Source organism: Petaurus breviceps, unplaced genomic scaffold (genome assembly GCF_028583685.1).
Source record: "Petaurus breviceps papuanus isolate PSGF00001 unplaced genomic scaffold, PetGlider_PUasm1.0 90925, whole genome shotgun sequence".
NCBI classification, from domain to species: Eukaryota; Metazoa; Chordata; class Mammalia; order Diprotodontia; family Petauridae; genus Petaurus; species Petaurus breviceps.
In genome coordinates this window covers 212,010-236,100 of record NW_027187380.1, presented here as the reverse complement: position 1 = coordinate 236,100, position 24,091 = coordinate 212,010, and the positions used below count along the sequence as shown (strand labels likewise).

The 24,091-nt window shown below is 40.1% G+C and overlaps 2 protein-coding genes across 5 annotated transcripts in view; both read right to left on the bottom strand.

Annotated features, from left to right (window-relative positions):
* Window positions 1-2,185: 2,185 nt before the first annotated feature.
* Window positions 2,186-7,733, bottom strand: LOC138152745 (alpha-(1,3)-fucosyltransferase 4-like). Its single transcript, XM_069076842.1, is given in 3 exon segments — window positions 2,186-3,036; window positions 3,039-3,696; window positions 7,704-7,733. Coding segments are annotated over 3 exon segments (1,452 nt in total). The 3' UTR covers window positions 2,186-2,272.
* A 260-nt stretch (window positions 7,734-7,993) lies between these two features.
* Window positions 7,994-24,091, bottom strand: part of AFMID (arylformamidase) — a 38,111-nt gene continuing 22,013 nt past the window's right edge. For 2 of the 4 annotated variants that reach the window (XM_069076030.1, XM_069076028.1), the window contains 9 exons: window positions 20,945-21,049; window positions 20,420-20,468; window positions 19,627-19,712; window positions 19,469-19,541; window positions 18,911-19,008; window positions 12,357-12,435; window positions 12,033-12,171; window positions 8,445-8,549; window positions 7,994-8,175 (listed from right to left, as the gene is read on the bottom strand). In XM_069076030.1, coding sequence (XP_068932131.1) covers window positions 8,149-8,175; window positions 8,445-8,549; window positions 12,033-12,171; window positions 12,357-12,435; window positions 18,911-19,008; window positions 19,469-19,541; window positions 19,627-19,712; window positions 20,420-20,468; window positions 20,945-21,049 — 761 coding nt within the window. In that variant the 3' untranslated portion in view covers window positions 7,994-8,148. The remainder of the gene's footprint in view (window positions 8,176-8,444; window positions 8,550-12,032; window positions 12,172-12,356; window positions 12,436-18,910; window positions 19,009-19,468; window positions 19,542-19,626; window positions 19,713-20,419; window positions 20,469-20,944; window positions 21,050-24,091) is intronic. The other 2 variants (XM_069076031.1, XM_069076032.1) reach the window with 2 other exon arrangements.

Here is a 24,091-nt window from a genome sequence, read left to right as displayed (position 1 = left end):
CATCGTCCTTCAACAGCAGACAAATCTGGCAAAACAACATCAAAACAGACAGACAAAGTCTGACAAAACACATATCACAGCCATGTCTCCTCAGTCCTTGGCAGCTCCGGGTGGCAGCTATCAAAAGTCCTGGGCATCTAGAACTGGCCCTCAGCAATCCTTTCTCTCTCTCTGCCTCCACGATGCTGCTTCCAAAAATTCTTCTGCCTCTCTTCCTCTGCTTATGCCTCCCCAAATCCACAGCACCAGCTCCTCCCTGTTCAGTCCTCTTTTCACATCGACAAGTCCATCCCACAAGTGGGATTCACAAGCTCTGGGTTTTAAAACTCAACCCGAAAACCAAGCCAATACAGGGGGATCTTTAAATTCCATTACTATTACAGTGTTTCACAGTTGATCATCATTACAATATTGCTGTTACTGTGTTCAATGCTTTCCTGGTTCTGCTCACTTCACTTTGAATCAGTTCATATAAGTCTTCCCAGGTTTTTCTGAAAGCATCCTGTTCATCATTTTTTTATAGCACAATATAGTATTCTATCACAATCATATTAGCCATTCCCTAATTGCTAGGTATCCTCTCAATTTCCAATTCTTTGCCACCACAAAAAGAGCTGCTATAAATATTTTTTTATAGTAAACCACAGTACATTTTTAATGCAGAAGATAAATGCAAGCCCACTTGCTAACTAAAACACACAAGATCTTATATCAGTAAAAGGTTGAGCAGCAAAACTGGAACAGTAAATAACTGTAAGCACTAAGTAATCCTTGGTAAATTGACTTTTTCAAACAAACACCGGGGGGAACTATACACTTGGATAATTACAAATAACAAGCATACAAAAATACAAAAAACTTCCTTTTTCTACATAATTTCTTAATTCCCCACAGTCAAATGGATCCTATATATAAAGCACTTTGCAAATGTTAAAGTGCTATATGATGTTAGTATGATAAAGCCTTGTGGGTGAAGCAATTTCTAAGGCATATCAAGCCCCGCAGAAAGACTGAAATTCTAAAATTTAAATATACTAAAACACTAAATAAATATTTATGCAGAGACTGCTAACAAGGTTTTCTTCCCTTTCCTTCAGAAGAATATTTCTTCATAAGAAGGACTTTTGTAAACAGTTACTGGGGGCAGGGATCTTGTTTCACTTTTCCTCTAGTCTGCTTTCAGAAAATTAAATATACAGAGAAAAAAATCTGCATTTACAAAAGATAAGTCATTTTTTGCATTGTAACACAGGGATATTCACCACAGTTCTTTTAAATACTGAAATATTTTTTAGTGCGCTTATGAATTAGTTCACACACAACTTTTCAGAAACTCATTACTATATTTTTTTCCTGCTCTTCTCCATCTCACCTGTTTTCCCTCTATTTAGAAGACAGGACACAATAGCTGATGGCTAGGTCTCCAATAGCTTCTTCAGGAGGGTCAGCTTGACTTCAAGAAAACATGAGTCAGAACTGGAAGGAATCTCACGAGTTCAAGCCATACCAGAACCCAAATCCCCTTTGCAATAGAACCATTCAGCCTTCGCTTTAAGACCTGCTAGAAGGGAGAACTCACCAACGTTCCTCAGAGGTGGCCTATTGTGTATAATATATTGTGGCTCTATTTGTCACTGTTAGGCATTTTTCCACACATCAAGCTTAAGTTTATTTCAGTACTTTCTAACCACACACCTTGTTCCATGGTATGGGGTCACTAAGACCTAAGAACAAGTTCACTCTCTCTACTAGGTAAACCCTTCAAATACTTGAAAACCACTGTCAAGTTCCTCTTAAGTCTTCTCCTCCCCAGAATAAATATTCTCAATTTCTTCAAAAATACTCATAGGACATGAAATGAAGGAGCTTCATTATCCTGACTCTCAGCTAGAAGCTTTAAGGCACCGAGTGAAGAGGTGGCTTTCCATTGTAATAAGGCACTTTGTCACTAGAGGAAGCTGGTAGCTTGCCCCAAGTTAAAAGGACAGCCGAGGGTGAGTGAGCTAGTTGCATTGCTTACCCCATACAAGTCACATATAGTTTGGGAAACTGAGAAGACACAAGTTTCTCTCTTCACCCTCATACATTTTAAAAAAGCTCAACCGCTCCACTCTAAAATACCCGTTGTGTGCAAGCTGGGCAGCAGGTACCTGATCTGAGAATTTTTAGGAGTCTTTCTATTACAAACAGTATCCTTTTTTCGAAAATTATCAAGCTATGCAATATCCTTTGCAAAATATTTGGCAACCCAGGACCCTAGCCTAGTAAAGTCTCATCTCTGAAACCAGGCAGCCAAGTTGGTAATTTTCTTGGGTTGGTCTCCAGCAATCTGCAAAGCCTGACAGGTCCGACACCAGGGCTCGGCCCAGAAGGACATGATGTGCACCGCATAACGCCGGCGCCAGTCAAAATAGCGCTTGTACTCGTTCGGGTTTCGATCCAGGAAGCGAAGGTAGGTGGCCAGGGCAGCAGCATTGGGAAAGTCGTCCACGTGGATGAAGGCATTTCGAGGCACAAAGCGCTCGTAGTTGGCCCGGCTGGGCCCCAGCACCACCGGCACCGCCCCAGCCAGGAAGGAGTTTCGCCACAGTTTCTCAGTGATGTAGTCCAGGTGCTGAGAGTTCTCGAAAGCCAGGTAGAATTTGTAGCGCGCCACCATGTGCAGGAGCCCAGAGTCCGGCACTGGCTGTCCAGGACCACCCCGGCCGTACACGTCCACTTTCAGGTAGTGGCGCAGCTCTAGGTAGTATTTGACCCGGGCCTGCTCCTCGTTCCAGTTGCTGATCACCTAGGCCACCAGTCCGTGCTTTCGGGCCAGGGATGGGAACAGCCCCGAAGGCTGGTCCTGAGGGCTGGTCCTGAAGTACAGATATCCGTAGGGCACAAAAATATCAGAATCGGCCAGGTAGGACAGCGTCCAGTTGAAGAGGCTGCCGTCGAGGCTCTCTAGTCTTGGGGAGTTGGAAGGCGACTCGAAGTTCATCCACACCCACCGCTGTCCAGGGGGCCTGGCCGGCTGGCCGTTCATCGAGCTATGTCTATACCTCCAGCCGCTGCGATGTCCAGCTCCAGCTTGTCTCCAGGCGCATTCGGTGGCGAGGGCCAGTCCTGGGTCCACACAAGGTCTCGGTGGTGGAAGAGAACTGCCTGAGCTTCCCAATAGGCTCTCCGGTCGGTAAGCAGGCGGCAGCCGCTCAGGTTAAATAGGCGCTGGCAGTCTGGGCCCAGACCGTGGGATCCCACGAAGGGTTCCCACCACATCAGGACGGTGACCGGGCGTGACGGGGCTGGTGGCGGCAGGTATGTCCAGGGCAGCGGGGGAAGCTGAACCAAGGAGAAGTAGATGGCCAGCACCGAGAACATCAGGATCCAGAATGTGACCAGGAGACAGGTTCTTCTCGACAGCCCCGGGGCCCCGTGCCGGCCCCGCTGCCGACCCTTCCATGGCACATACATGGGCGGAGGAGGCCTAGCTGGGGCTGCTGCAGCTGCTGCTCGCCCCAGGTCCAAAGGCAGAGGAGAGGGGTAGCGGCTTTCATACTGCTGCAGCTCTGCACGCCGCCGGGCCCTCCGCGGCAGCTCACCCTCCAGCGATTGACTGGCCTGTAGTGGGCTATAAATATTTTTGTACAGATAGGTCCTGTTTCCTTTTCTTTGAGCTCTCTGGGATACAGACTTAGTAGTGATATTAACTAGCTATTATTCTGGGGAAAAGTTATTTGTGAGATCTGTCACCTTTAAAAAAAGTTTTTTTAGTTCTGAAATGAAACAGCCCCCCAAAACCCCACATTTCCATATACACAGAAGACAAAAAGAGGACTGTATATGAAAGTGAATCTCTAGTCTGTACTGCTTATTTTTTTAAGGCATATAATACATTAAATATATTATTTTCAAAACTACCCTTCTTGTCTGCATTTCCATCTGATCTTCCTTTTGTTCTCTAAAGTGTGTTTAAGAAAATGTTTCAATGTCCCTTATTTTGGCATCACTATTGCCCCTCCACCTTCCAATAAAGAAGTAAAAGGGAGAAAAATTCATTGTAACAAAGAAGCATGGTCAAACAAAATAAGTCCTCATTGTGTATATATATTATAATAATGTTTGTCTCTCTCTACACCTTGAATCCCTCTGTCAGGAGGTAGAATAACATGCTTCAGTCCTCTGCAGATGTTGTTAGGTATTGCATTGATCAGAGTTCTTAAGTCTTTCAAAGTTTTTATTTACAATGTCATTGTCTTTTGACCTGGTTCTGCTCTTTTTCAAATTGTTTTTATTTACAATGTCATTGTCTTTTGACCTGGTTCTGCTCTTTTCATTCTGCAACAATTCAAACTACCTAGGATTCTCTGAAAGTGTAATTTGTCTCATTTCTTAATTCATAGACCTCAGTTTGTATAACTGTTCACCAATTTATGGGCATCCCCTTAGATTCTGGTTCTTTTCTTTTCTTTAATCCTTCAGTTTGTTTTGCCTGTGATTATTGCCTCCCTCTTAACTATCCTCTTTCTATCCCAATTTGTTTTCTATTGAATTTGACACATTAAACTCTTTGTATGTGAGTGAAAGGGTACATTATATGTGTTCCACCCTCCTTTGTCCATTTTGGTTGAATGAAATTCGTCAGATTGCATTTTACACTGCTTCCTCCATGTTTATAATATTCTTCTCACAACCTAATTATGAGAAATATCAAGTTCCATTCCCTTCTTTTTATATTAGTGTATTTCTTTCACAGTCCCTTCTTTTCTTCTCTTCAGACAAAATTAATTATCCCAAGGGTCTTCTGTTTTTCTTATATAATTCCCTCAATACCCTTTGAAGAAATAAAGTTTCTGAAGGGATTCATCTTTTTTCCCCTTATTAGAATATCTCTGCATTAAGAAATGGTATAAGGGGCAGCCAGGTGGCTCAGTGAGTAAGAGCACCGGTCCCAGAGTCAGGATGACCTGGGATTGAACCTGGGCTCTGATACTTGGCACCACACCCAGAAATAACTGGCCGTGTAACCTTGAGCAAGTTACTTAACCCCGATTGCTTTAAAAAAAAAAAAAAGAAATGGTATAACCCCTTTTAATCACTGAGATGTGACTTTAGGTTTGCATTTCAAAGTTCATACTTGTGATCTTCAGAAATGTTCAAAAGTCCTCTGTTCCATTAAAGGTATATATTTTTTCTGTAATTTATTCTTGGTCATAAACCTATATCTTTTGTCTTTTGGAACATTATATTCTAAGATTTCCCCTTGTTTATAATAGAAGCTGCCAGATCTTATGAAGCTGATAGATCTTATGTGATCCTGACAGTAGGAATTTTTCATTGATGTGGGAGCTCTGGATTTGGGTTATGATATTCCTGGGACTTTTCCTTTTGAGGTTTCTTGCAAAAAGTGATCAGTAGATTCTATTTTCACTTTGCCTTGAGGTTCTAAGAGATCTGAGAGTTATTTATCATTTCTTGAAATATAGTCTTAAGGCTTCCTTTCTTGACTAGGTTTCCCTATCTCACCCAGGATGGAAGTATAGGGGGGCTACTAATGGGCCAGTCCCACTCAGATCTGCACAGAAGTTTTAACCTGCTCTGTTTCCAACCTGGGTTGGTTTACCCCTCTGTAAGCAGCCTGCTGTCCCTCCCTACTTCACTCCTGGGAGCTCATCAAATTACTGCAGAACTTAGGTCAGACATTCAATAGTTAGACTACAGCACCTCAAAACTCCTGAGCTCAAAAAATCTGATAGTCTCAGTTTCCCAGGTAGCAGGGATTACAGATATGCACCACCATGTCCAGAGTCCACTGATTTTTAAATGATCTCTTCTTTACCTGTTTTGCAGGTCAGTTGTCTTTGATATCAGATATCATACACTTTATTCTGTTTTTCAATTTTTCTATGTTTTTCTAATATTTCTTGCTGCCCCTTGAAGTCAGTGATTTGCTTGTTCTATTAGTTTTCAGAAAGTCTGTTACTTGGGTAAGGTTTTAACCACTTTCTCTGCTTAGCCATTTATTCTACTTCCAATTATTTTTTCCTCCAAAGCTTTTATTTCATTTTAAATAAATATCATTTTACCACAGAGTTCTTGAGGAAATTCCTTTTTTTTCCCTTTAAGTCTTTGTTTGCAGCTGTTACAGAGCTCATGTCTTTCTTCTCTTTCTAGGCTGGATTTTTTTTTTTTTACATCTCTGGGCCTACAATAATTTGTAGTGGTTGTTGTCTTCTTTGGTTTACTTATGTATCTGGCTTTGTCTGCCCTCTGCTCTGCTTTGGCCCTGCATGGTCTAGTCTTGGGTCACCTGGGTTTCTATAATGACCTCTAACTCCCAGGTCTAGGCCCCCTTCTTGATGTGCTGGGTCTGCAGGGTCCTTGCTGGCATTTCAGGATAGAGTTCTAGAAATACCTTGGTGATCCAGGTCTGAGCACTGTTATAACGCTATTCACTGCTGTCCTATGGTGTTTCCAAGGTACTCCGTGAGTTTCTGACCACTTTAAACCTTGCTAACGCCAGGCTCTTAAAACTTTTTCAAGGGACCCCTCTGCTCTTGTTTCCTCCAGACCCAGAGCACTGCAGACTACATGTACCTCTGGCCTATCTCTATTCATATTGGGAAGCTACTGGATAATTGTGTTGGCACTATCTTTGCTTGGATGCTCTTTCCTATTGCCAGAGGATAGAGATCCAGTCAGAATATATTAGTCAGGGCCCAAACAGAGGGGTTGAGGAGAATAAGTCCTTCCATGCTGGGTGCTGGGTGGGAACCCAAACTTAAATTGCCATTTTATTAAAAAGAAACATGGGCAGCTAGGTGGTGCAGTGAATAGAGCACTGGCCCTGAAGTCAGGAGGACCTAAGTTCAAATCTGACCTCAGACACTTGACACTTCATTAGCTATGTGACCTTGGGCAAGTCACTTAGCCCCACTTACCTTGCCTTCTCCCCTTAAAAAAAATTAGAAGGAATCGGATAGGTAAAAATTAGAGGTTAAGGTACCTCTCAATACTGTATTTTAGTATAATGAGTATAATCAGAGGAAGTCTGATCATACCTTTGTTATATGGGGGAGGAGGAAAAGTAAGAACCCTTCCCCCCATCAGTTCTGGCTAGAGTATATCCTATAGAACACAGTTAAACCTGGACTCCTTTCTGATGACATAATTGTTTTGGCCCAGGTGGACTATGTATTGTATCTTCCTGCTGAAACACTTGGTGCTTTGGAATCATACAATAAACCCTAGGCAATGTCCCCTGGTCCCCATAATGGCATCAGGGAGAGGTAAATAAACCAAGAAGAGCCTAGCATTCAATAGACCTTAAAGACAGTGACCTTCCTCTTTAGACTTATTCATAGATCTCGTGATACCACTCCTTTGTATCAAAATTTCTAGAGGCTCCCAATGGCTTACAAAATCAAATTCATATTTCTTTGCCTGAAATTTAAGGCTGTTCATAATCTGGCATCATCCTGCTTTTTTCAGCCTAATCTAATTCTGATTCTGCCACTTATACTTGTGTGCTCTTGGGCAAGCCACTTCACTCACTAAACCTGTTTCCCTATGTGTAAAGTAAGACTACCTAGTCTAAGGTCCCTTCTAGCTCTGAAACTATGCTATGTTTGTATTACTTTCTTTGGACTAATCTCTCTGTTTCCCAAAGGTACTTGGGGTACCCTATACCTGGAATGTCCTCCTGAGCCTTTGCTTCCTACCCAGTCTTTCAAGCCTAAAACAAACATCATGTCTTGAAGCGAGCTTTCCTGATCATCCCCTTTCTTGGCTCATCTTTACCCTTCAAACGTTACATAGCACTTTGCAGAAATGATCACATTGTATTTTGCATTGTATTTTATTTTGTTTCTTATTCTTCTACTAGACTTCAAGCTCGTGGGAGCTTGGGCCAATATTTTATCTAAGCCTTGTATGTTTCCCAGCACCTAATTTAGGGCTCTATCTCAGCACATGCTTGGCAACTGTTTGTTGAATGAGTGAACACATGATATCAAGTTGAAAGGTTTTATTAGTGGTTATAGCAGCAAGTAGAGAGAAATATTCTAATATTCTAAGACCCTAACCTTCCCAGAATGGAAAAAGAAAGAGAGCAGCTTTCTGGTTTCTCAAAGGAGCTTTGAAGAAGTAAGGCTCTGGGTTTTCTCATTACTGGAAAATTGTCTTCAAAATAACCTGCAACAGGAAGAAGCAGTAGACCTTTAAGCCAGAGAGACTGACGTAAACTGAACAAGAAGGATTGGGAGTGGGAAGTGGAGAGGGAAGGTCTCTTGAACAGGGTGGTGGAGTGGGGTGGGAAGGAAATTTAGAATAGGTTTGGTGGGGAGATGAGGAAGGATTGAGACCAATGGACAAAATTTATTAAGTACCTACTACATGCCTAATACCATTCTATGTGCTGAGGATACCAAGACAAAACAACAATAACACCAATACTATCCTACCTGAGTCAGTATATATTCCTTCTGAATCAGTTTCTCAATGATGTCAAAGTGATCCACATTGGAGATTTCTATAAATGAGGCTCTCCACCCATGTAAACGCAGAGTCTGTAGAGAGGAAAAAAGGAGCTAGTGGGATAGACTTTTAAGGGAAAAGGAAAGGTCATAAGAAAATTAATGGGAACCAAATTAACAGTATCAGAAATGAAAAACGTGAATTCACCACCATCATCATGAGATTAAAGCAATTATTAGGAGCTATTTTGCCCAATTAAATTATATGCCAACAAATCTTATAATCTAAGTGGATAAATAGTAACAAAAATACAAATTACTCAGATTAACATAATATGAAATAGAATACTTAACTCTATCTTAGAAAAAGAAATTGAACAAGCCATAAATGACTTACCTAAGAAAAAATCCTCAGGACTAGATGGATTCACAAATAAATCATTTAAAGAACAATTAATTTCAATACTATATAAACTATTTGGGAAAATAGGTAAATTCCTTTTATAACACAAATATGGTGCTGATACCTAAACCAGGAAGAGCAAAAACAGAGAAAGAAATCTATAGACCGGGGTGTCTAGGTGGCACAGTGAATAGAGCACCGGCCCTGTATTCAGGAGGATCTGGGTTTGGATCTGGCCTCAGACACTTAACACAAGAACTAGCCGTGTGACTCTGGGCCAGTCACTTAATCCCAATTGCCCTCCTAAAAGCAAAAAAATAAGAAAATAAAATAAAATGTAAAAAAATCTATAGACCAATTTCTCTATGAATATAGATGCAAACATTTTAAATAAAATACTAGGAAGGAGGTTACAGCAGTATATCACAAAGATCTTACATTATGACAAGATGAGATTTATGCCAGGAATGCAAAGGTGGTTCAAAATTAGGAAAATTATCAGCATAATTGACCATATCAGTAACAAAACCAAAAGAAATATAATTACCTCAATAGATGCAGAAAAAGCTTTTGACAAAATACAATACTCATTCCCTACAAAAAACACTAGAAAGCACAGATCTCTCTTTCAAATGATAAGTAGTATCTATCTAAAATCATCAGCAACCATTATCTGCAATGGGGATAAGCTAGAAGTCTTCCCAGTAAGATCACCCCAGTTAAGGGATGAATTAAAGATGTCCATTATCACTACCACCATTCAATACTGTACTAGAAATGCCAGCTATAGTAATAAGACAAGAAAAAGAAATTGAAGGAATTAGAATAGGCAATAAGGAAAAAAAAACTACCACTCTTTGCAGATGATATGATGGTTTACTTAGAGAATCCTAGAGAACCAACTAAAAAACTAGTTGAAACAATCAAAAACTTTATCAAAGCTGAAGGATATAAAATAAACACATGCAAATCATCAGCATATCTACATATTAGCAACAAAGTCCAGCAGAAAGACATAGAAAAAGAAATTCCATTTAAAATAACTACAGACAAAATAAAATACTTGGGGGTCTACCTGGCAAGGCAAACCCATATATGAACACAATTCCAAAACACTTCTCACACAAATAAAGATAAATAATTGGAGAAATATTCATTGTGCATGGATAGGCAGAGCCAATAAAAAAATGACAATTCTACCTAAGTCAATTTTCTTATTCAGTGCCATACCAATCAAACTACCAAAAATTATTGTATAGAGTTAGAAGAACTAATAACAAAATTCATCTGGAAGAACAAAAGGTTTACCTTTATCAAGTAAATCAATGAAAAAAAAATGTGAATGAAGGTGGTCTAGCAGTACCAGATTTCAAACTATATTACAATCTGGTACTGGCTAAAAAAGAGAGTGATGGATCGGTGGAATAGATTAAGGATATACTACACAGTAGTAAAGGATGATAATAATCTAATGTTTGATAAATGCATAAATCCAAGCTTTTGGGATAAGAAATCACTATTTCACAAAAATTGCTGGGAGAACTAGAAAGCAGTTTGGCAGAAACTAGGCAGAGATCAACATCTCACACTGTATACCAAGATAAGATTAAAATAGATACATGATTTAGACATAAGGGGTGATATTATAGGCAAATTAGGGGAAGAAGGAATATTTTACCTGCCAGATTCTATGGATAAGAGAAGAATGTATGACCAGCTAAGAGATAGAGAACATTACAGGATATAAAATGGATTAATTTTGATTACATTAAATTTAAAAGGTTTTGCACAAATATAACCAATGCAGCCAAGATTAGGAAGAAAGCAAAAAACTGGGAAGAAAATTTTACATCCTGTTTCTCTTATAAAGGCCTCATTTTTCAAATATATAGAGAACTGAGTCACATTTATAAAAATATGGGGTGGCTAGGTGGCACAGTGAGTAGAGCACCAGCCCTGGAGTCATGAGGACCTGAGTTCAAATCCAGCCTCAGACACTTAACACTTAACTAGCCATGTGACTTTGGGCAAGTCACTTAATGCCAACTGCCCCTCCAAAAAAAGCAAAAAACAAAATTATAAAAATACAAGTCACCCACAATAAATGGCCAAAGGATATGAACAGGTAGTTTTCAGAAGAAGAAATCAAAGCTATCTATAGTCATATGAAAAAAATGTTCTAAATCACTATTGACTAGAGAAATGTAAACTAAAACATTTCTGAGGTATGAGCTCATACCTATCATTATGGCTAATGTGACAGAAAAGGAAAATGACAAATGTTGGAGAGGATGTAGAAAAATGTTTTGGTGGAGTTGTGTCCAACCACTCTGGAGAATAATTTGGATCTACACCCAGAGATTTATAAAACTTCATGCCTCTGACCCAGCAATACCACTATAGGTCTGTATCCCAAAGAGTTCAAAGAAAAGAGAAAAGGACCTATTTGTACAAAATTATTTATAATAACTTCTTGTGGTGGCAAAGAATTAGAAATTGAAGAGATGCTCTTCAATTGGGGCATGGCTGAACAAGTTGTGTTACATTATTGTGATGGAATACTCTTGTGCTATAAGAAAAAACAAAAAGGATGGTTTCAGAAAAACCTGGAAAGAACTATATGAACTGATGCAAAGTGAAGTGAGCAGAACCAGAACAACATTGTACACAGTAACAGCAATGATCAGTTGTGAAAAACTTGGATACTCTGACCAAAACCATGATACAAGACAAATCCAAAGGACCAGTGATGAAAAATTCTACCCACCTCCAGAGAGAATTAGTGAGCTCTGAATGCAGATTGAACCATACTTTTTTTTTACTTTACTTATTTTTCTTGGGGGTTTTTCTGTGTTTTCTTTTGCAACATGGCTAATATAGAAATATGTTTTGCGTTATTTCACATGTATAAATGATGTCAAATTACCTGCCTTTTCAGGGAGGGAGGGAGGGAGAGATTTTGGAACTCAAAATTTTTAGAAATGATTATTAAATTTTTTTACACATAATTGGGAAATATTTCATGAAATATATTAAAATATATTTTAAAAGAAAATAAAGGAAAACAATTGGAAATTGGAATCCAAATTAGGAGGCACAAGACTATACCTCCCTTCTTTTCCAACTCCCCCCCATGAGAAAAGAGAGGAACAAGACAGGGAAACTAAGATCACCTGAAAATAATCCAAGGATTGTCGGAGGAACTCAGGAGAATCATGCTGGCCCACTGCTACTATTAATTCATAAGTTGAAGTCACTTGACTCTGGGCCTCCTTCTGGCAAAACATGGGACTATTCCTCTGGGCATCTTCCCTTGAAGTGGAATGGAAAAAGGACAAGGGCAGGGAAAGCAAACAGGAAGTCAATTTTACCCCCCAGAAGTGTGAGAAGACAGGAAGGGAATATTGGTGCAGTCTGTGAAACCTTGGAGCCTTCCACATATGTGTCACAGGAGGGGAATAAATGTCATACAGGGACAGGGGAGATGACTAACTCACAAGGTCATCTGCAGTATGTCATTGACATAAGTATGCACAATGGGCTCCAAGTCGTAGATCCCACTCACCAAGAAAAAGCCTATGAATTGAAAAACAAATATCAATACAGACTACAACATGAATAGGGAGGAGCCAATCCAACTGTTTGTGTCTAGTATTCCTGAGGTACCAACTTAGCCATTTAGAAATATTCAGGAGCAGCTAGGTGGTGCAGTGAATAGAGCACCAGCCCTGGAGTCAGGAGGACTTGAGTTCAAATTCGGTCTCAGACACTTGACACACTTACTAGCTATGTGACCTTGGGCAAGTCACTTAACCCCAATTGCCTTGCCTTCCTCCTCCAAAAAATAAAAAAGAAATATTCATTCAATTTGTGAGTGTTAGAACAAAACAACATCACATTGTCAATTGAGTACTGACAGAACTTGGAATCAGAAAACTGGTTTCTATCCCAGCTTGGACACCAATCAGCTGTGTGACCTTGGGCAAAATCATAGTTTGTCTCTGAGTTTGTCTCCTCAGTTACGAAATGGAAATAATTCTATTTGCTTTGCATACCTCATGTAGGTAATGCAACATTCTGGTCTTACTCTCAAGAATCTTAACATTCTTGTAGTTGGCAAAAGATACCTTCACAAGAAAACCAAACAAAAACAGTAGGAAGGTTAAGTGATTTTTTTATGATTAGTTAATATTTATCAAGGCAGAATACAAATGTTTCTTGGTTCCACACCCAATCAATGCTTTTTTCTAGCATTTCAGGGCAAGGTAGAGGTAAATTTTTGGAACAGATACTTTTTCAACGGCTTTTAACTAGTTACTATTGCAACATAAGGAAGGTAGTATTTTGGAGAAAAGAAAACCCAGGAGCAAAGCCTGCTTGTGGCAATTACTAGCTGTGTGACAATCTTTTTTAACTTCCCCAGAGACTTATCTGTGAAGTTATGGATGAAGTTATTGAAATTTTCATCAGTGAAGGGAGTTTCCAGACCAATGAAATCACAGATTCTTGACATATTGATTAATCTCAGTGGAATCACCAGCACTCCCTGTAGTGCACTGCTCTACCTTCTAAGGGAAATTAGTATCCATTAAAGAAGGGAATGTTGGGTATAAAGTCAGGGGGACCTGGGTTCAGGCACTGCCTCCAGTTCTTAGTGCTTACTAGCTATGTGATTTCTGGCCTGTTTTCTCTCCTGTAGCTCACAAGTTCCAATCTCACAGGATTCTCTCAAGGACTAAGTGAGATAACGAGTATGAAGTGCTTTGCTTCAGCAACATAGTATTGTCAATTACTATTGCCTATTTAATTTTCTGTTTGACTTACCTAAAAGACAATTTCTGTCTTTGTTATTGTATCTGGAGCTAAGTATTTTAAGTTTTTTTCTTATTGAGTCCATATAATAGCAGCTCTAAGTCAAGAGATAATGGACACCACATGAGATTGCCACCAGAGGAATAGGGAGTCTTCCAGTGATTTCTAAGGTTAATTTCTGAGATGATAGCACCCTGACATGGATCTAGAGAACAATGCTGGAAGCTGATGTTGGACAACAGACCTTGGGATATCTTTTTTTTTTTTTTTTGCTTTTTGGAGGGCAATTGGGGTTAAGTGACTTGCCCAAGGTCACACCCCTAGTAAGTGTTAAGTGTCTGAGGTTGGATTTGAACTCAGGTCCTCCTGACTCCAGGGCTAGTGATCTATTCACTGTGCCACCTAGCTGCCCCGACCTTGGGATATCTTTAAAAAGTCTATTAGGATTCTTATTCTAAAACCAAATACAAACTGGACAATTTGAACACTTCTGCTTTTGATGTTGTTTATTTGTCCCATCGATGCCAAATCTAGAATGTGTTAAGATGTTGTATGTGGGGGGAGCTAGGTGGCACAGTAAATAGAGCATGGGCCCTGGAGTCAGGAGGACCTGAGTTCAAATCTGGCCTCAGACACTTAACACTTACTAGCTGTGTGACCCTGGGCAAGTCACTTAACCCCAATTACCCTGATTTCCCTCCTCCAAAAAGACAAAAATAAAAAGAGAAAAAAAGATGTATGTGAATTGGAGACAATGCTGGAAGCTAGGGAGAAAAGAGCAGGAAGCTTTGAAAATATTTAGCAAGAAGGGGCGGCTAGGGGGCACAGTGAATAGAGCACTGGCCCTGGAGTCAAGAGAACCTGAGTTCAAATCTGACCTCAGACACTTGACACACTTACTAGCCGTGTGACTTTGGGCAAGTCACTTAACCCCAATTGCCCTCCAAAAAGCAAGAAAAAAAATATTTAGCAAGAATATAATGGGGTAAAAAGCATGGACAACCCATTGATTGTGCTATAGCTACAAATTAATTGGGCACTTGCTTTTATTCATATTAATTTAAAAATCAATTACCCGCATATAGCATTTTATAGGTAGCATGTAAAATATCTCACAACAATTTTAAATGTTGAACCCATTAGGACTATGGTTATTCCTTATACTTTGTATTATTACTGGTTATCTGGACCTGCTTATCTCTATGGGCACTTTCCAAACCCTCTTCTCCTCCTTGATACTCCACTTCAAATAAGCCTAGAATAATTGAAATACTCCAAAGTAATCACTTGTTAGGCCACAGGTCATGATGGTTCCTGAGATCTACTCAGCAATTGGGGTGAACTGTTCTGAGAGTTATTCTAGGCTGAGGGCCATCATAGCTTCCCTGGGCCTACATGTCTCTCCAGTCCTGGCAACATATCTAGTACTTGACAGGAAAAAAGACACTCTGCAACAAATATGCCACCTGAGCAAGATGAAACTGGGCCAGTTGCCTTTCATGTGATTTGTTACCTAGAGAACCTTTCTAAGCTCCAACGTCCTCTGCTTCCCTATTCCCTCAAGAAGCTGGATCCCTTGGCTCAAACAGAAGTCCCAATCTGTGTAGCACACCTGTGTGGGTCAGATTTCAGAACTGACTGGTGCAGGGGACATGATGCAAAAGCAGCTTGGACTTCTTATTGTATGCTAGAAACTATCACTTTCTTTCTATTCCCATGCCTATGCCATGAAAGAGAAAGCAGAAGTACATAAAATTTAAAAGTTTTCGCATGAATTGAATCAATGCAGCTAGAATAAGGGAAGGATTTAATTGAGGAAAAAAGTCTTCTGCAGCAAATCTCTCTGATAAAAGTCTGATATCATGACATACAGGGAATTGAGACAGATAAATGAGAAAACAAGATATTCCTTGATAGATAAGTTGTCAAAGAATATAAAAAGGTAATTTTCAAAAGAAGAAACTAAGTTATTAGCATCCATGTGAAAGAATGTTCCATGTGATTAATAATAACAGAAATGCAAAACTAAAGCAACTTTGAGGATTTACCTCAGACCCTTTAGATTGACAAAGATGAAAAAGGACAAAAATAGCGGACATTGGAGGGGGCATGGGAAGACAGAAACACTAGTGCATTGTTGATGGATCTGTAAACTGGTCTAAATATTCTGGAAAAAAAGTTGGAATTACACTTTTTTTTTAAATCACTAACCTGGGGGCGGCTAGGTGGCACAGTGAATACAGCACTGGCCCTGAAGTCAGGAGGACCTGAGTTCAAATCCAGCCTCAGACACTTAACACAAAAACTAGCCATGTGACCTTGGGCAAGTCACTTAACCCCAACTGTCCCTCCAAAAAGCAAAAAAAAACAAAAAACAAAACATCGCTACATTTTGCATACTCTTTCTCTTTATAGTAGGAGACATTAATCCTGGATATATTTTTTCTTGAATGTATTATTTATTTTTAACATTAATTTTTAAAAAATTTTGAGTTCTAATTCCCTCCCTCCTTTCCTCTCCTCTTCCTGTTGAGAAGGCAAGAAATGTGATATTGATTACACATGTGAAATCATGCAATACATATTTCTATATTAACCATGTTTCCAAAAAAAGCAAGAAAAATAGAGAAAGTGAAAAAAATATGCTTCTATTTGCACTCAGTTATTTCCCTGGAGGTGAAATTTATTTTTCATTATAAGTCCTTTGGAATTGTCACAGTTGATCATCATACAATATTGCTGTTACTGTGTGCAATGTTTTCCTGGTTCTGCTCACTTCACTTTTCATTAGTTTGTATAAGTGTTCCCAAGTTTTTCTAAAGCCATCCTGCTCATCATTTGCACAATAGTATTCCATCACAATCATATGCCACAACTTGTTCAGTCATTCCCCGGTAGATGTGGGTATCCACTCAATTTCCAATTCTTTGCCACTACAAAAAACGCTGCTATAAATATTTTTACATATATAGGTCTTTTTTTCCTTTTTCTCTGATCTCTTTGAGATACAGACCTAGTAGAGTACTGCTGAGTCAAAGGGTATTGAGAAGATTAAGAGTAATACTGTATTGCTTATTTATTGATCCTATTTACAATTAATTGGTTTTGTTGTATAACTGCTTAAGTCATGCCAAAGATCTCTCAACTTACCTCAGAAATTCAATTGGCCTGTAATGGATTAAGTTTAAAAATCTAGCTCTTCTAGGGGCGGCCAGGTGGCGCAGTGAGTAAGAGCACTGGCCCCAGTGTCAGGATGACCTGGGGATCGAATCCAGGCTCAGATACTTAGCACCACACTCAGAAATAACTGGCTGTGTAACCTTGAGCAAGTTACTTAACCCCAATTGCTTAAAATAAAAAAAAATCTAGCTCTTCTGTCTCAAGGAATTTTGCTAACCCTGGGGAATATGTGTGAACACAAAGGGAGTCAGGCCTGATATCATTACTCCACCAAGCTATCCTTCAAAGATGTCTGGTTTGCTGTTCAAAAATCTGGGCCACCGTCTCACACCTGGACTCAAACTATGAGTACTTCTTGGTTTCATAAGAGAAAGGGGGGTCATTGCTAGCCCCCGTTACCAAACTTCCAATCAATCATGTTGTTCCCTGTACTTCAGCTCTGTAATCAATCAGGTTGCCAAGATGTCATCTACCCTGTTTTGTTCTTTGTTCTGTGATACACAAAACCTATCTAAAGGATACTGTCCTTTTCCTTGGGGTCTTTGAGATAAATGGAGGCAAGCCATTGACCCATTTACTGACAGATCAGAGATCTGCCTCAGTTTATCCTTTTGTTAAATTTGAATTGTGACAGAATGCACAGTTTTATAGCCCTTTGGGCATAGTTCCAAATTGTTCTTCGGAATGGTTGGACCAGTTCAGAACTCTACCAACAATGCATTAGTGTCCCAATTTTATAATCTAAGAAGGTCAAAGACAAAAAGGAAGGTTATCTATAGAAAAATATTTAAAGTAGCACTTTTTAGCATTAAGAGAATGACTGAAAAGTTATGGTATATGAAAATGATGGAACATTACTATGCCATAAAAAGACAAATATGAAGAAATTAGGCAAATATGAAGAGATATCAATATAATGATGCAGTAAAAAGGAAGCAGAATCATGAAAACAATTTGCATGACAGTTCCTAAGGCTAAGAAAAACAGTGAAAGGCTTCAGAGCTCTGATGAGTGCAGTAGCCAATCACAACTTCAAAGATCTGATAGTAAATCGTGCTTACACATCTGTCAACAGAAAAGACAGCGAGGTGGCTCAGTGGATAGCAGCACCAGGCCTGCAGTCAGGAAGACCTGAGTTCAAATCTGGACTCAGACACTTAATAGCTGTGTGACCCTGGGCAAGTCACTTAACCCTGTTGCCTCAGTTTCCTTATTTGTAAAATGAGCTGGAGAAGGAAAAGGAAAAACACGCCAATATTTTTGCCAAGAAAAACCCCAAATGGGGTTGTGAAGAGTTAGACATTACTGAAATGACTGAACGACAAGGAAAAGACTAGAGAGATCGAATAGAGAGTGAACTAGAAATAAATAATGAGGCATTCATTTTCTTTTTTTTTTTAGGGTATTTTTTGGTTTGGAGTTTTTGTTTTGTATTTTTTTTTTGTTCTTATTCACCATTTTCTTTTTTGCTTTTTTTGGGGGGGAGGGGCAATTGAGGTTAAGTGACTTGCCCAAGGTCACACAGCTAGTAAGTGTTGTGTCCGAGGCTGGATTTGAACTCAGGTCCTCCTGAATCCAGGACCGGTGCTCTATTCACTGCACCACCTAGCCACCCTCGAGGCATTCAATTTCAAATGTGGAAAAATTTATACAAAGGTTGGAGCAGCAAAGCTACTATTGTAAGCCTGCACTGTCTCTGTATTAGACCTAGGGAATCCTTTAAACCTAGGACCCAGGCAAGCAGTCTAATTTCCTTCCACGCCCCACATTCTTTATGCTTTTCTGGGTCCAAGATCTTTCCTTCTAGAATATAAAGTCCTTAAAGGGTAGGAAATGTTTCCTTGTTGTCTTTGTATATTTCCAGTGCCTAGCAGAGTGACTCACATACAGCAGGTGCTAAATTCACATTTGTTCAATTTGTTATGGGGTTTGGACTTCATGTATTTTTGCACTGTTTTATTATTTAATTTGTTTTTGTTATGATTATTATTTTTGGCTCAAAAATTATCTTTTTTTTTTAGTGAAATAACTTCTCACAGGGCAAAAATTTCATAGCTACCTTTAATGTTAGGAATGACTTCATGTTCAACCCAGTCTGTCAAGAGCACCATGGAGGCCAAATGAGCTCCAGCGGAATGTCCACACAAGTAAATTCCTCTGTGGTGAATGAGAACAGAAAGAAAAAGGTGGAGCTCCTCATCGCAGTCTTGGTTTAATCCAACTTTGCAAATGGTTTTCTAAAAGCATCTGATTGGGGCAACTAGGTGGCACAGTGAGTAGAGCACTGGCCCTGGAGTCAGGAGGACCTGAGTTCAAATCCGGCCTCAGACACTCGACACACCAGCTGTGTGACCTTGGGCAAATTAAGCCCAATTGTCCTGCCTTCCCCCCTCCAAAAGAAAAAAAAAAGACCAAAAGTCAGGAATTAGGTTGGGAGAATGAGCAACAAACAAATAAAGATTATCTCAATAAAAAACTATAAAAAAAAAAAGAAGCATCTGACTGGAAAAAAATTTTGACTTAACAGTTAACAAGCAAGTCATCTCTTCTCTGGTTATTGCCCAGACATTCCGTCCAAGGCTGCCCAGCAAGATACAAGTCTCTGGCAGACACCCACCTGTTTAATGAGTACTGCTTCTGGATGAAGAGGACACTGTGCTTCACCTGGCTCAGCATCAGATCAACATTACCTGCATAGGCATGACAAACGATGCTTCAGCTGTGAACTAGGACATCCTTCTAATGCTCAAATGCTTCCCCCCTCAAGTCCCTCACCTTTTGGAGCAAGGTCATACGCCACTACTGCCACTGCTACTCCTGCTGCTGTCAATGGGGGCACCATAAAGGCTGAGTAGTCCTTACTGGGGAAGGAAGAACACCCAAAGTTGCCTGTTGGCTGGAAGCAAGTTGCCCAGGCAAGAACCACCACCCACTTGATGCCTCTGCAGCATTTGTTCTGGTTTTACTTCTTCTCCCTAGCATATTGCCCCTCTCAGGTAGGGGTTCAGAGCTCAAAGAAAGGGTGAAGGACAGCTGAAATCACTGATAGGCAACACCTAAGTAGCAGCTGCTGTCTTACCAGTCCTTTGAATTTCGACTGTCCTCACAAATACCTTCTCTATTTAGCTTTCTCCCTAGGTCAAGAAGGTTGCCAGAGCTGCTAGAACCTAGGGAAAGCGGGATAGTTCCTGCCCTCCCCACGATCAAATATAAAACAATAATATTATAGTATGTATAATATATAGCATATAATAGTATAGATAATATATAATCATATAGTATATATAGTATATAATAGTATAGATAATATAACAATAATAATAATAGCAGTATTTACATAGGACTTTAATGTTTACAAAGCACTTTATAAATATTATCTCATTTGATCCTTGCAACAACCTGGGAGGTAGATGCTATTATTATTATTACCATTTTACAGATAAGGAAACTAAGAAAGGTTAAGTGACCTGCCCAGAGTCACACAGCTTAGTGTCTGAGGCTGGATTTGAACATAGGTCTTTCTGACTCCAGGACTAGTATTCTATCCACTATATCTCTACTTGCTCACCTTCCTTCTTGCCAATATCCTCCATGAATAAACAGGAAAAAAGATAACTCTGTAAGAAATATATACATACATATATACCAGTATATGTATTATATGACATACCAATGAACATCATCAGTACAACTCCCTCATTTTTTCAGAGAGTAAACGAAAATGCAGAGATTTGCAGTAATGCATAGCTGTGAATCACAAAATCTCAGAACTGGAAGTAACCTCTGTGATCACTTTTTGAATTCAGTCAAAGGGCCACATTTTAAGACCTAGAAGGTCACATGTGGCCTCGAGGCCACAGGTTCCCAACCCCAGACCTAATCCAATCAGCCCTTAGGCAGATATCCCCAGTATAATATCCCTAACAAGTGGTCATTCAGCCTCCACTTGAAGCCCTCTAATGATGAGGAATTTGCTATTTATTGAGATGACACATTGAGTTTTTAGAAAGTTGATTATGATAAGAAAAAATTTCCTCTACATCCAGATTAAATCTGCTTCTAGGAACCTCTACCTACTCAGCCCTCAACTTACCTTCAGAGGTCTTGGCAGGAAAATATATGTCCAGTTTCTCACCATCACCTTCTCCATAAGCAACACCAAGTAGACTCTGTTTGCTTGCCTGGGCTTCCTTGGTAGCTACTCCAGAGAAACAACACGAAAAATTATATGTTAACCAGTTAACCATGGCTTTGTATGTTAGTGTACTCTATATGAGGCCTATACTCATTTCTTGTTTGGGCTCAGGTAATGCAAAGGATTTTGATCTCACTTTTAGAGAGATATTTTCCCCTTCTCCTCAGACTCAATCCTGTCCTCTAGGTCAGTTCTGAGGGACACCTCTAAAGAAATAACTCCACAGGGGCAGATGTTTCTCTAAGCTCAATCATGTTTTGTATGTCAACCAGGTGGCCTCTTGGCCTGAGCAGTTAGGATTTGGCCAGACTGCTTCTTTCCAGGGAGGTCAAATAAAATTGATGTCCATTCATAATGAATCAATTCAGTGATTCTGTGATATATTTTTATCATCTGAGAGACAGTTTTCCTACTTAACAAATATTCTTTGAATATTAATTACATGGTGATCAGTTGCTAAAGGAGATGAATCTACAAACATTTATTCAGCACCAACTACTGCTAAGCACTAGGGTACAGAGACAAGAGTGAAAGGGTCCCTGCATTTGTGGAGTTTACAGTCTAGCCTGGGGAGGCAACATATGAATACTGTACATAAATCTGTAAAAAACATATATGGTGATTTGGGGAGAAAAGCAGCTTAGGGGAAAGAGGGAAAGCATTTGAGTTACAAGAACTAGGGATTTTAAGAGGCAGAGATGATGAGGGAATATATTCTAGGCATGGCCAACAGAATTGGTTCAGAGGAGTCTCAGAGGCAATATAAATCCCTGGAATCAAATATAAATCCCTTTGTTTGGCTTTGAAAGCCCTACACAGCCTGTTCCTTTCTCAAGCTAAACTGCCAAACATTCAAACTCTATTGCAGAGAGTGCAGATCCAATGGGTTGGTCATGTTGTCCAAATGCCAAACATAGGTTTGCCTCAAAGACTATTTTATGAAGAATTCACACAAGGCAAGTGCTTACACAGTGGTCAGAAGAAGCAAAAGAAGGACACTCTCAAGATCTCTCCTTAGAATTGGAATCGATGGGGTAACATGGATGACCCAAGAATCTGTGCTAAAGGGGCTAACAGGGAAGATGGGGAGAATGCTAGTGGAATGATGAATTGGTCAAGTCCATCTAGAAAATAAATTGGAATTACACAAGTTACTAAACCTTTCATACCCCTCCACCTGGAGATTCCCCTACTACATATGTAATTCAGGGAAATAAAAAAAGAAAGGAAAGGGGAAGGGAGGAGAGGGGAAGTCTTAAATATTGTGGCAGGGATATGGGAATTGATCAGAGTGCCTCTGGTTAACTAAGTCCCTAATCTACCAGGTAAAATGGCAGGAAATAAGGCACAGGTAACAGAGAAAATGAGATGCAAGAGTTTCAAACTTTCATATTTTATATATGGCAAAACAAACCCCTTTTTATAAGCTTCCTGGGATATCAAGTATGCCTTGGACATATGTATTTCCTATGCAAACACTTATGAGCTCTATGTATGGATACTTTCCCTATTGATACTGAAAGTATTTGTAGGAGAGTCACTCCGCGTTTATGATAAAGATGCTATGTTACTGTTTCAATAAATCACATCCATCAGTTGACTAGAGACAAAGTAAATACACCAGTGAGGACTTATGAGCTAGAGAAAGGGTGGGGAACTATGTGTGGCCTTCTAGGTCCTTGGGTGTACCCTTTTGACTCAGTACAAGTTTTAAAGAATAAATCCTTTCATTAAGGGGATTTGTTCTGTGAAGTTTGGATTCAGTCAAAGGGTCACACTTGAAGACCTAGAGGGCCACATGTGGCCTTGAGGTCACAGGTTCCCCACCCCAGTATATAACATTCTAAACCCATAGCTCCCTACCTCTCTATTGAAAGGAAGGAGGTCAGGGGCAGAGCCAAGATGGTGGAGTAAAAACAGGGACTTGCTTGAGCTCACCCCCAAGCCCCTCCAAATACCTGTAAAAAATTACTCTAAATAAATTCTAGGGCTGCAGAACCCACAAAATGACAAAGTGAAACACATCTCTAGCCCAAGACAACTTGGTAGGTCAACAGAAAGGGTATATCGCACTGGGCTGGAAGGGGAGCACAGTCCAGGGTGGCCAGGTGTAGACGGGGGCTGTGCATGCCTCAGGGGAGTGAATTGCTGGCAGCTGTGGCGATTTCCAGACTTCTGTAGCAGCAAGCACCCCAAGCGCGTTCTCAGGGTTTGCAGCTACCACAGGTTCTTGGATCTGCTTTGTTAAAGGAAAGCAACTCAAAATGGGTTAACAAGCTTACTTTAATCAGTCAGACATATATCGTTTACCTTGTTCAGGAGAAAAGGTCAGCACCCTGACCCTCAAAGTATACAGGCATAATTATCAAGACAGAAACATCAAGTAGACAGATTTCCAAACTGTCCAACCATTACATCCATACCCAGTCAACATCTGGGTTTCCACATTCTGGGTTTTTCAAAGCCGGGGGACTCTCAACAACGGCTTCCCAGAATTCAGATCAAATCACAGAACACTTCTCAAAGTGAGTCCCAAAACAAAGCTACACATCAGGGCTTATATAGCTTTCTCCTGGCTCAGAGAATGTAACAACCTTATTGACCCACTGGCCAATCAAAAAGTATCTACTGAAAAACAAGCCTCCCACCCCAGGCTCCAGGTGCACGTTAGCCTAGGGGCAGGGAAGATCTTTAAATCTGCATTTCCATTACAACTTCTCAACCCACAAATGCTGAGAACAATGTGAAAGGTTAGTGGGGGATCTCTGAACCTGGGTGAAAGAGAAGCTCAAGGTCAGGCCCCAGCCTCAGGGGGGTGGGGATGGCCACACAGCAGCAGCAACAGCAGTGGCTGCTTCCAGAGCTTTGGGCCACAGACTGTGGGGGATCCAGCTGCTGATACAAAACCCCAGAAGCCAGGAACAGTATACCTACCCCCACCCTCATCCCCACCCCCACTGGAAGCAGAGTCCTACCTTGACAGGGAGTTAGAAAGTCAAATATTTGGCTGGGAAGATGAGTAAACTATGTAAAAAAAAGTCAGAC